This window comes from Lacerta agilis, chromosome 2 (genome assembly GCF_009819535.1).
Source record: "Lacerta agilis isolate rLacAgi1 chromosome 2, rLacAgi1.pri, whole genome shotgun sequence".
Lineage (NCBI taxonomy): Eukaryota > Metazoa > Chordata > Lepidosauria > Squamata > Lacertidae > Lacerta > Lacerta agilis.
Genome location: NC_046313.1, coordinates 115753069 through 115765941, shown reverse-complemented (window position 1 = coordinate 115765941; position 12873 = coordinate 115753069). Strand labels below are relative to the sequence as shown.

Sequence of the window (12873 nt, the reverse complement as noted above, 5' to 3'; positions counted from 1 at the left end):
GAAGGGGGTGCTCATATCCATCCCAAAGTATGCAGAACCTAAGTCAGGGAGCAGAGTTCTGTGGCTTTGGTCTGGGAGTTCTGTTATCCCCGTTAGTAATCTCCACCAGCAAGGCTACAGCATCCCTTGCAGTCCTACTTTTGTGCCATTTCCAGCAAGGCATGAAGGAGCTTTGAGCTACCTGACCATTGGCAATCTGGGATTTAAGTACTATTTTGAGCCAGTGAATCCTTAAAGCGAAGGGGAGGGGAGTTGCCCTGAAAGAGTGAGGGTTATAACACCCTTATTTCTGTGTACTACTCTTTATTTCCTACAAGTTCCTGTCTGTTTACTGTTCTGTTCACATTGAAGTTGAAAGGACATGACCCTGGTGAGAAATGACTGGTTATTATATAATATAGAATACCGGTATATAGTAGACAAATAATATTTTATAATGAACCACCAACAATGAGAAGGTATCTCCACCTTAAGTCTTCACAATCCCTTGCGCCCTCCTAGATAGTATGAGTAAAACATTTGTTTTGCATATAGTGTGGTACTTACACACAAAGATCAAGTCTTGTCCTGGTTCTCCTCTAACATTCCCAGTTGAGCTTTTGAAAGCTGTCTTGACTAGATCACTAGCACTCCAACATGGGTCTACAGGTTACAAACAGCTGGTTCATGACAACCCATGGCAGCTCATAGCTGGGTGTCAGTAAAATGTTGATCCAACACTTCACATGCTGCTTGTTTTCTTTTTGAAGAGTAGGGCCGGCATTTCTAACCACGTAATTTACATCTTCTTGGGAGTAATGGCAGGTCAGGGGAGGCAAGGGAAGTTGCTGAAGGAGCAAACATGTTTCTGGGCTGTGTGGAGGTGTAGCCTTCAAGGAAACAGCTGAGCCACACCTCTTTTTTTTCTTTTTGGCCAAAGCTTTTGATCTATTTTTAAGGAAAATCACCCCAAACAACACTGCTGACATGCACGGGTTGCTGTACATCCAGATCCCCCCCCCCCCGTCGCCTCCACAATTTTCACCCAGACACAGCTCCCGACTGCAATATTCCTGCTGTGTCCAGGATATAGAGTGCAAAAGAGAAGAATAAGGAAGGTTGAAGAAGGGTTAAGGGGAAGTCAGTCAGAGGTACAGATATGAGACTGCTTTGGAGGAAAATGCTGTTGATTTGGTTTGTCACCTGCTGAAATGGGAGACTCCAAGCAGGGAGGGATGAGACAGACACATCTTACTGACTTTTGAGGGTTAAAAATGATAATAATTTGATTATTTGTACTCTGCCCATCTGACTGGGCTGCCCCCATCCACCCTGGGTGGCTTCCAACATATATAAAAAGCATCATAAAACATTGCACGTTAATAATAATAATGTTCTTACTTATTAGGAGGACCCTACCCTCTCCTCTCTCCTCCATATTCCCACACCTGTTTTCCTTCTGCTCTTAAAATCCACTCTTATGAATGCCTGCAAGGCCCGTCCTCTGGATCCATGTCCACCTCTCCCAGTCCGAGGAGTCGTTTCTCTGTGCCAGACTCCCTTGCAGTCCCAGATTCACCCCAGCCCAGCCCCCTAGGAGCCTTTTCATGGTCTTCTGATTCCAGCTCCTTAGCCTCCCCACACACTTCCAGGGGACTCATGGTAAGTCAGAGAAAAGAGAAGAATGCTGCTCAAGGAGCAAACATGCGCTCTGAAAGTGGAGCCTTCAAGGAAACAGTTGAGTCACAACTCCACATGTCGTTCAAATCATTTAATTCTCATTTAATCGGCCGCACAGTTGGGGGAAGCTCGTCAGGAATATGAAAATACAACCCAGGGTGTAGAGGGCAAAAGAGGAGCAGGAGGAGGAGGAGGAGACAAGACACATCTTATTGACTTTTGAGGGTTTGGAGGACCCTGCCATATTCTCTGTCCCAACACCTATATCCCTTCCACTCTTAGAATCCAGTTCCGTTCATTTTAACCCTTAGAATCGAGCAGAATAAATGAAGTATTTTGGACATGCTGTAGCTCCATTTAAATCCATGGGACTTAAAAACAATCCTGTGGATATTACGGTAATGGAAAACGTTAATAATCACTAGCCAAAATTTTTGAGACCGGAGGGAGGGAAAGGGGGGAGAAAGGAAAATTTAATTAAATAAAATTTGTTTAAATATTGGAAATATTAATTAAGGTTTTAGAAGAGTTCAGAAGTACTAAGTAATTAAGTTGGAGGAATAAATATGTTTAAAAATGATAAGGAGGAAGGTTATAGTGTGGTGTAAAGTAGAATAGATGATGAATTGGAAAACTGGGAATTAGGTTTGATTTGGAATTCAACAGGGGGGATCTGAGGAAGTCAATTGATGATGAAATTGAGGAAAGTAAGAAGTTCTGGTCCAGGAATAGGGCCAGGTTTAAGCAATGATTTACTTAAGTTAATTGGTTAAATTTGAAAAGATTTTGTATGTGCTCCAGTGAGAGGGGGGCTTGGTCGTTTGCTCCCCCTGGTGGGAGAAGGAGGAGTATGAAAAAATTTAACCATGTAATGCTCTGTGATTTAAATTGTAAAAATCCTATAAATTTTTAATTAAAATAATAATAATCCTGTGGTGCCTTAAAATAACAACCAATTTATTCTGGCAGAACCTTTTGTGACCTATATTCAACAGAGGTGTGAAATGCTACCCTCAGTTGTATGTATACTCAGTTGAATAAAGGAATGAAATACAGAAAAGTATATATGGTGATAATTATGTTATTCACGGTGTTTATTCACACAGAGAGACGAAGTCCAGATTAATTTATCCCATTGATGCCAAAGACCAAAATTTGACTACCTCTAGATCTAATAATCTTTAAAACAAAATTTTTCACTGGAAAGTGAACAGTTAAAATGTGGGCTAGACAATGCTACCATTCAGTGGATTTGTAACTGGCTGACTGACCGAACCCAAAGGGTTCAATGGCTCCTCTTCATCCTGGAGAGAAGTGACTAGTGGGGTGCCACAGGGTTCTGTCTTGGGCCCAGTCTTATTCAACATCTTCATCAATGACTTGGATGATGGGCTTGAGGGCATCCTGATCAAGTTTGCAGATGACACCAAATTGGGAGGGGTGGCTAATACCTCAGAGGACAGGATCACACTTCAAAATGACTTTAACAGATTAGACAACTGAGCCAAAGCAAACAAGATGAATTTTAACAGGGAGAAATGTAAAGTACTACACTTGGGCAAAAAAAAAAAAATGAAAAGCACAAATACAGGATGGGTGACACCTGGCTTGAGAGCAGTACATGTGAAAAGGATCTAGGAGTCTTGGTAGACCATAAACTTGACATGAGTCAACAGTGTGATGCAGCAGCTAAAAAAGCCAATGCAATTCTGGGCTGCATCAATAGGAGTATAGCATCTAGATCAAGGGAAGTAATAGTACCACTATATTCCACTCTGGTCAGACCTCACCTGGAATACTGTGTCCAGTTCTGGGCACCACAGTTCAAGAAGGATACTGACAAGCTGGAACGTGTCCAGAGGAGGGCAACCAAAATGGTCCAAGGCCTGGAAACGATGCCTTATGAGGAACGGCTTAGGGAGCTGTATCATTCTATGAGTTGGAAGAATATATTTTTGGAGTACAAGGACACATTTGTCATCTGAAAACAAAACTGGTGTAGATCTGTGCTCCAGCACAATTCTCAAAACAATCACATGAAATTGAAATGTTTCAAAAATGAAATGTTTTGGAAGTTCATATAACGATGCAGCATTGCTTCAAAGGTAGCAGTAACTTTGCTGGCGTTTGCTGCATCTAAAGAGGAATCTGGCAGGTGGTCACCGTCCCTGTGCTGAAAAAAAGGTCAACCAGCCCCTAAACCGCCCAACTAGTTTGGGAAGGGGAAAAAAACCATCCCCGAAACTGTCAAAATAACAAACCTAGGGGGAGGGAATCAACAGCGCCCCCTATTGGGTCTAGTAAACAACGTCAGCTGGTGTGGCTTTCTAAGGGTTAAGGAGAACTGAACTGGCTTCCTAGAGAGGAAGGAACTTGGAGAGGAGGGAAGGGAGCGGAGTCCTCCAGGGCAATACATGCCCCCACTCCATAGTCTTTCCTGCCTTGCTTTGGACTTGAGGGTGGGAGATCAAGGGGCCCTTCTGGGATTTGGTAAGTCGTCGACCCCCACTCTGTTTTGTGCATTTAGGGGGAGGGTGCAGCTGATCCATCCAGGGGACCCCCAAGCCCCCCCAAGTCAGGGAGTGCAGATTCCCTCCCTGCAAAGCCAAATTTTGAAACATTGGGAGAGGATGCAAAACAGATCCGAAACATTTAGCTGACCTAAGCAGAATGAATGAATAGTCTTTATTACGGTCAGAGACCAGAAAATCAATAAAGCAATTCGTTTCATAAATAGCATCTATATACTAAAATCACATTTAAATTTTATAATCAGCACAAATTGGCGAGATATCTCATCAATCTGTCACTTTAAAATCATTCCTAAAGGGATTAAGTGGACTCTTTTATCTCTAATATTTGCTGACGTCACGGTATGCCTAAGCAGAATGCGTTTTCAATTGTTCCCTGTTGGTGAGGACCAGATCCAAGACAGAAGGTGCCCTTGTTTCTTCTTCCAGGATCTGGGAAATAGGATTGTCTGCATGGCAACGAACCTTACATTCTTGGCATAGGTTGAGTTCCAAGAGGTATATCAGGGGCAAGGAGTTATTTAGCACCCACCCACAAATTGCTCCCTAGAGGTGCTTGCAGAAAGGAGCTTCTACCTGATCTCAGGCCAGCAGGAAATCGGCATTCTTGTTTCTAGGGTGAAATGTGCACTAAATCAGAGGAGGGGGAGACTGCGGCTCTTTAGGACCCCCAAGGATTTCTAAGGATTAGCTAGTGTCCAAACCGCAGCTGCGGCTACCCTCATAATTTCAATACATAGAGAGGCAGGGAGGAACCAAACTAACACCTCTGATGTTTCAGTGCTCAGGTGAAATCATCTCACAGGCTGAGGAAGAGGCTGCAAGTCTCACAAGGAAGAATGCTGGGGCTCAGTAGTGGTCCATAGTTTGAGAACTGCTGGCTTAGAAGGCGGCTTGTATAATTTACTTCATAACTTTCTTTTTAGGAGCACTCCTGCATCAGTATAATCAGGCCCTGGTTAGGGATGCGGGTGGCACTGTGGTGATGCGGGTGGCACTGTGGTCTTAACCACTGATCCTCTTGGGCAGCTCAAATCCTCGTGATGGGGTGAGCTCCCGTTGCTCTGTCCCAGCTCCTGTCAACCTAGCAGTTCAAAAGCACAGCAGTGCAAGTAAATAAATAGGTACCACTGTGGCGGGAAGGTTAAGCGGCGTTTCCGTGCGCTCTGGTTTCCGTCACGGTGTCCCGTTGCGCCAGAAGCGGTTTAGTCACGCTGGCCACGTGACCCGGAAAGCTGTCTGTGAACAAATGCCGGCTCCCTCGGCCTGAAAGTGGAGATGAGAACCACAACCACATAGTCAAATTTGACTGGACTTAACCCTCCAGGGGTCCTTTACCCCCTTTTTTTTAACTATTGAGACCCATCCACCTTTCCTCAGGGAACATTTTTCCTATTCTCCCATCAGAGGTCAAGGGAATAAACAACTACCTGACATTCAGAAAATACCTGAAGGCAGCCCTGTTTAGGGAAGTTTTTTAACTGTGATATTTTAAATGTATTTGAATATTTGATGGAAGCCACACAGAGTGGCTGGGGAGACCCAGCCAGATGGGCGGGGTACAAATAATAAATTGTTGTTGTTGTTGTTGTTGTTGCGGGGTACAAATAATAAATTGTTGTTGTTGATGATGCGGGGTACAAATAATAAATTGTTGTTGTTGTTGTTGTTATCATTCTGACAAAAGAACCATGTCTTGGCCTTCTAGGACTTGCCAGTACTTCTCATTAGGACAGACAGAAATTGGCAGAAGAGCAAAGGAGTTCCTGTGAACCTCTTGGAGACTTCCTGGGAGCACCGATGGAGGAGGAAAATTCCAGAGGACTTGAAGCAGGAAGTGGCCAGGATGCCATCGAGACTGGGCGCAGTAGAGGATTCTGGGAGAACATAGGGACTAAGGACACCCTCATCTTGTATGTTCAGCCCCAGTGTTTCAGGCATTTCCTTTACCAGGAGGCCAAAGGCCCTCGGGAGGTTTGCAGCCAACTCCACCATCTTTGCCATCAGTGGCTAAAGCCAAACCAACACACAAAGAAGGAGATCCTGGACCTGGTGATCCTGGAGCAGTTTCTGACTGTTCTTCCACAAGAGATGAAGCACTGGGTGAGGGAATGTGGAGCAGAGGCCAGCTCCCAGGCGGTGGCCCTGGCTGAAGGTTTCCTCCTGAGCCAGGCAGAGGAGAAAAAGCAGGAAGACTGGCAGGTGAGTGCTCCAATCTAGAAAGTACTTTACCGCTGTTTGCTGGGGATCCCCTCTTGTGTGTCCAATATAGCGGTTCGCTTGGAGGTAGGGCAAATCCCTGTCAGCGCCTGGATATGTCTTCTGAAGATTCATTACTGGCTAAAAATTTCTTTCTTTCCTGTTGGATTGGCACCCTTAACACTTTTGGACGCTTTCCAGTCCAAATGGAAAGTCACTCTGTATGGTAAGCTAAGAGGCTTGGGATTCTCGCCTCAGGCCTTGTTGGCTGCAGGATACGAGAAAGCAGGAGCAACCATTCGCCAACGAGTCTGGGATGTGGAACTCCAACGTCATACGAGTGAGATGAACAAACATCTAGCCATAAGGGACAATGGGAGAGGATTTTCTCCAGCAAAGTATTTGACAAAATTACAAATACCCAAATATAGACGGGCATTTACCCTTGCTAGATCATGTTTTATTACGCTGCCGCTTTTACAACGACATACGCCGGGTTTTTATTTCTCCAGTCATACAAAATCCTTTAAATGAATTCCTATGCCTTAAACGCCTTGTAGAAGATATGGACCCTGAGATTACCCTGAAAGTAGCTAAATACTGTGTAGCAGCCATAAAGCTCAGAGAACAAGCGGTGTTATCGCTATGAATAGGACCCTAAATGGCAATTTTTAGGCTGTATTTCAATGCCCCAATTCTAATCTAAATATTTTAAATGCTGCTGTATACGTATATATGTGTGTGTGGTTTTTGTATTATTGAAATACAAATTCAATAGAAGAAGCAAATTTAAATGTATTATTTTTGTATTATTGATTTAGTAAGTTGGTCTGTGACCGTAAAAATAAATTCATTCATTCATTCAATCAATCAATCTAGAAAGCACCAAGATCTTAAAATGTGATGGAGGGTACCTCAAAATTCGCTGCTGATTGCAACATTTTTGGAAAGCATCTAAGGAAGGATATATATAAGAAGCCTTCTGCTTCTTGTAATGCCTTTTCTAATGTTTCTCCCCATTCCACGTTTTGATTTTTTTTTTTGCCGTTTCAGGGGAACGTTCTGTTTGCAGAAATGGACACTGATTTCTCTGATAAGGAGAGGAGTCCATCAGACACCAGAAAGCATCCACTGGGTAAGCATTGCAGAAATATATCCCAGTTTGCCTTCGGTGTTTAATTGCAAAATACTCCCATGGGCTCCTTTAGTGTTTGGAGCAGAAGGTACTTCTCTCCAGCCTTTTCCATAACTCAAAACAACATTTCCCTGTTTTAAAATGTGGGGATACGCACCGCTGAGTTGTGTACAAAAGCCCAAAGCGGGAAAGATGCATTTCCGCACTCCTGGAATATAAAATTGGAATAAAAAACTCAATAGATGAGACTTTTTCTAAAGCCTGTTTGTAGTTAGACATGCAATGCTTAACCTCTGAGACACACTTTCCGTCAACTTTGTATTTCACAGGTGATGGGATGATGCTGGGAAGACCTCTTCAGCCATATTCTCTTCACGAAGGAGGGGAATCGGCTTCTGTGGTACTAGATCAGGTAGTGGGGCAAATCAGTGGGGAGGGGGGAGAGGCTGGGGGCAGCCAGGATACCTCTGTCCTCTCCTCTGTGAGCCAGGATCAATTTTCTTTCACTTTCCTTCTTTGAAATGTGACCTGAACAAAAGCTTAGAAGGCCACTCAAGGAAATTTTAAATCCTGAGAATAAGGAACAGCTTCCACATGGGTGGCGCTGTGGTCTAAACCACAGAGCCTAGGGCTTGCCCAATCAGAAGGTCGGCGGTTCAATCCCCGCGATGGGGTGAGCTCCCGTTGCTCAGTCCCTGCTCCTGCCAACCTAGCAGTTTGAAAGCACGACAATGTGCAAGTAGATAAATAGGTACCGCTCCGGCGGGAAGGTAAACGGCGTTTCCGTGCGCTGCTCTGGTTCACCAGAAGCAGCTTAGTCATGCTGACCACATGACCCAGAAGCTGTACACCAGCTCCCTTGGCCAGTAAAGCGAGATGAGCGCCGCAACCCTGGAGTCGTCTGCGACTGGACCTAACGGTCAGGGGTCCCTTTACCTTTACCTCTCCTTAACCATCCTTTTGGATGCAGCTAGAATTGTTTCTTAGTAGTAGCAGTGCTACGTATGAATTTAAAAAACACTTAATGCTAAGGTAAGGTTCTAAACAGTTGACAAAGTAGAAAAAGCAGTTACAGAAATGAAGCAATTCCACTGAAACATTAAAATAAACACTCATAATTAAATTGTGCAAAAAAATTATGCCATTAAAGCAACACGATAATTTATAGACAATGGACAACCTAGTAATGAGCTGTCTCTGAAGGGCTATCTCTAAGGTGGAAATATTTCCTTTTTCTTTTAGGGTACAGCATCCTTTGAGGATGTGGCTGTGCATTTCACAGATGAGGAGTGGGTGTTGCTGGATCCTGACCAGAGAGCTCTGCATAAGGAAGTCATGGAGGAGACCTGTAGGATCATGGCCTCTCTCCGTAAGGCTGTCTGTTTTATCTCTCTTCTGAAAGTCAGATGTTTATATCTGCGATGAACTAACAATATTGTGCTGGAATTCAGCAGCAGCACCTACGGCATCTAGTATTCTAACGCCTCTGCAGTTAACCTCAAGTGGAAGATGGTATATTGTTTCATCTCTGAATATGATTCCTCCGGTTTTCCCCTTCTAAACACTTAGCAAAGTGGTTTTGACTGCTCTAACCATTGGTCAGTCTTGCCCAGTGTTGTCTCCTCTGGCTGACAGCATCCCTCCAAAGTTCCATGCCAGCACACTGAACAGTTCCATCTAAGATCCATTAGATGAGCAAGGGGAACTGGAGCTGACTGGTGAGGCGGATAGCTTCCTGCCCCATGCATAAGCCAACTTTGACAGGTGGTCATTCATATGACATTATGGCATCAGGTGGCAATTAGAAAGGGGGGGATGCAAAGCCCCCTTGAAGGCCAGCTTTCAGCGCCAATCAGCCGATGAGTGTGGAAAATCCTTTCACATTTACCTGGGAGTTTCTAAAACACCCTAATGTTTGGGCAGATCAGCTGATCAATGCTGAGAAGGGAGCTGTTGGGATTTTGTCTGCGGCTCCCGACGGGTTGCCCAGGAAAGTATAAAGGAAAAGTTTCTTACCGTCCTTTTTTATTTTAATCTTTACAGAGAGAGGCTATAGAACCCAGACTCTTGGATAATGGCGTTGTCCCGAGTGAATCTCCACCCCCGTCTCTCCCATTTCCTCATTTGTCACTTCTACGGGTGCCACTATGTCTTTGAGTTCTTTGCTCTCCTACTTTTAAGGCTCGCCGGGTTCTGGGAGATGGTGGTTCTGGAATGCTTTCTAATGACAACATGTCAGCTAGTGTTGTTCCAGCTCTCCCATGATCTCCCAGCTTTCCCCCTCATCTTCCTCTGAGCTGCTACCTCCCTCAAACCCCTGTTGTAAATCTATACTGTCTCCCTCTTCCGTCAGGCTGGGGAGGCGGTCTCCACCATTCCACCTCTGCCCAGTCCCTGACAGGAGCCATACTTGCGAAGGAGCAGTCAGGAGTGCATTTTAAGCAGCCCAGCTGGTTGTGGGCAATCATATATTTTCTTCTCCACACTAGAAGTCATTGCTCTGGGGCTAACTGTGGGATGTCAGTCAACTCCAACATTCTAAGGGAGGACCAACTGCCACTTTGTGTCAGTTAGCTTTGGTCTGTTGGTCGGTTAGGCTGCCACTGCTTAAAGATGTGTTAAGAGACTCACTAATATAGTTTATATCTTTTGTTTTGTAACCTAAATATGTACATGAATGAATCTAGTTACAGGTGGGTAGCCGTGTTGGTCTGCCATAGTCAAAACAAAATAAAATAAAAAATTCTTTCCAGTAGCACCTTAGAGACCAACTAAGCTTGTTCTTGGTATGAGCTTTCGTATGAAAGCTCATACCAAGAACAAACTTAGTTGGTCTCTAAGGTGCTACTGGAAGGAATTTTTTATTTTATTTTGTTTTGGTTAATTAGGACAGGCAGAAAATGGCAGAAGAGCGAAGGAGTTCCTTTCGACTTCCTGGAGGCCCTGAAGCAGGAGGAGGCTACGATGCCATCAAGACTGAGAGCCATGGGAGATTCTGCCGCTGTCCAGGTTTAAATAAGAAGTGTTTAACTCTGCTACTATATTATATAAATGTTCCCACACTAACAGCCTCTCCGTCCACCTTAGGACCCCTGCCAGAAAGGTCTGCCTCACATCAAAGTCCCTTCAGTTCTTCCATTTTTACAACTGTTCCTTGGCATCGCTCAATAATTTGGGTCCCAATTTCATCCTAAGGCTCTAATCAGTTTCTGTCTTCATTGCAGAAGGCGACGAATTGGAAGCCAAGAATAAAGGAGACCATGATAATGTCTACGCAGCGGGGGAGCAGAATGTAAATTTGGAGAGTGGAGAGAGATTCAGCCAGAGATCCCAACCAAAAACAGACAGTGGGAAGAAACAGTATCAGTGCTTGGAATGTGGGAAAAACTTTAGCAGGAAGTCAAATCTCACTAGGCATGAAATAATTCATTCAGAAGAGAAGACGTATCAATGCTTTGACTGTGGTAAGAGCTTTAAAAGAAGCACAGACTTCCTTAAACATCAAACATCTCACACAGGGGTAAAACCTTATCAGTGCTTGGAATGCGGAAAGTGCTTAAGTCGAAACAACCGTCTTGCTTCCCATCAAAGAATTCATACAGGGGAGAGACCATATCAGTGTTTGGAATGTGGAAAGAGCTTCAGTATGAGTGACAGCCTCACTACACATCAAAGAATTCATACAGGGGAGAAACCATATCAGTGCTTGGAATGTGGAAAGAGCTTCAATTTAAAGCACAATCTCACTTCCCATCAGACACTTCACACAGGGGAAAAGCCATTTCAGTGCTTGGAATGCGGAAAGAGCTTCTCTCGGAACGACCGTCTCACTTTCCATCGAAGAATTCACACAGGGGAGAAACCCTATCAGTGCTTGGAATGTGGGAAGAGCTTCAGTTTAAAGGTGAATCTCACTTCCCATCAAACACTTCACACAGGGGAAAAACCATATCCATGCTTGGAATGTGGAAAGAGCTTCAGGTTGAAGCAAACTCTCGCTTCCCACCAGACGCTTCACACGGGGGAAAAGCCGTATCAGTGCTTGGAATGTGGGAAGAGCTTCAGGTTGAAGCAAATCCTTACTTCCCACCAGACGCTTCACACAGGGGAAAAGCCATTTCAGTGCTTGGAATGCGGAAAGCGCTTCAGCCGAAGCTACCATCTCACGGCTCATCAAAGAATTCATAAGGGAGAGAAGCCATATCAGTGCTTGGAATGTGGACGGGGCTTCAGTCAGAGAGCCTATCTCACTTCCCATCAAGCAAACCATGATGGAATCAAAACTGGGAAAGGAATAAGTGCTGGCAGTCATAGGTCCTGACAGGGCTGTGCTCCATGGTGTGCATCTGAATGCACAGGTGTGTCCAGCTCTCACATATATATCTCTGTACCCTTGGTTTGGAGTTCTGCTCTTCCCCACAAATAACCTCTACCAGCAAGGCATCTCTCTCAGTCCTCCTTTTCGTCCATTTCCAGCAAGGCATGAAGAAGGGTATTCCATTGGAGCTTTGAGCTATCCAAACAATGAAAATCTGGGATTTAAGTACAATTTTGGGCCAATGTTATGGGGAAGGGAGGGCGTCTCCCTGCATGTAAAGGTAAAGGGACCCCTGACCATTAGGTCCAGTCGCGGACGACTCGGGTTGCGGCGCTCATCTCGCTCTATAGGCCGAGGGAGCCGGCATACAGCTTCCGGGTCATGTGGCCAGCATGACTAAGCCGCTTCTGGCGAGCCAGAGCAGCGTACGGGAATGCCGTTTACCTTCCTGCCATAGCCGTACCTATTTATCTACTTGCACTGGTGTGCTTTTGAACTGCTAGGTTGGCAGGAGCTGGGACTGAGCAACGGGAGCTCACCCCGTCGTGGGGATTTGAACCGCCGACCTTCCGATCGGCAAGCCCTAGGCTCTGTGGTTTAACCCACAGCGCCACCCGCGTCCTCCCTCCTTGCATGAGTGAGGGGCATAACACCTTTATTTCATTGTACCATTGTTTCCTCCAAGTCCCTCTAGGTTTGCTATTCCGTTCCTATTTTTAAGTTTGAAGTCAAAAGGAGATGCCCCTGGCTAGAAATGATAGAATGGTTATCTTGTATTTTTCCTGTTTCTTGAGTTTTCCTTTGGAGAACGATAATATTGACCCTGGAGATCTCCATTTTTCTTTTGATAGGAAAGATACAGTGCTGTATAGGGAAGCATTTAAATGTGTAATGTTTTATTATGCTTTAATATATGTTGGAAGCCACTCAGAGTGGCTGGGGCAACCCAATCAGATGAAGAAAAAGAAGAAGAAGAAGAATTTGGATTTGATATCCCGCTTTTCACTACCCGAAGGCGTCTCAAAGCGGCT

At 44.7% G+C, this 12873-nt stretch overlaps 2 protein-coding genes across 2 annotated transcripts; both read left to right on the top strand.

The window, feature by feature from the left end:
- The first annotated feature begins 5896 nt into the window (after positions 1–5896).
- On the top strand, positions 5897–7568 carry LOC117042550 (zinc finger and SCAN domain-containing protein 31-like). The gene is made up of 2 exons (XM_033142091.1): positions 5897–6392; positions 7443–7568. Exons 1-2 carry the CDS (start codon positions 5991–5993, stop codon positions 7566–7568), a joined length of 528 nt encoding a protein of 175 aa, XP_032997982.1. The 5' UTR covers positions 5897–5990.
- Positions 7569–10424: 2856 nt separating this feature from the next.
- LOC117042548 (gastrula zinc finger protein XlCGF52.1-like) lies at positions 10425–11957 on the top strand. Its single transcript, XM_033142090.1, has 2 exons — positions 10425–10533; positions 10749–11957. The coding sequence occupies exons 1-2, from the start codon at positions 10425–10427 to the stop codon at positions 11843–11845; spliced, it is 1206 nt and encodes a 401-aa protein (XP_032997981.1). The 3' UTR covers positions 11846–11957.
- The last annotated feature ends 916 nt before the right edge of the window (positions 11958–12873 follow it).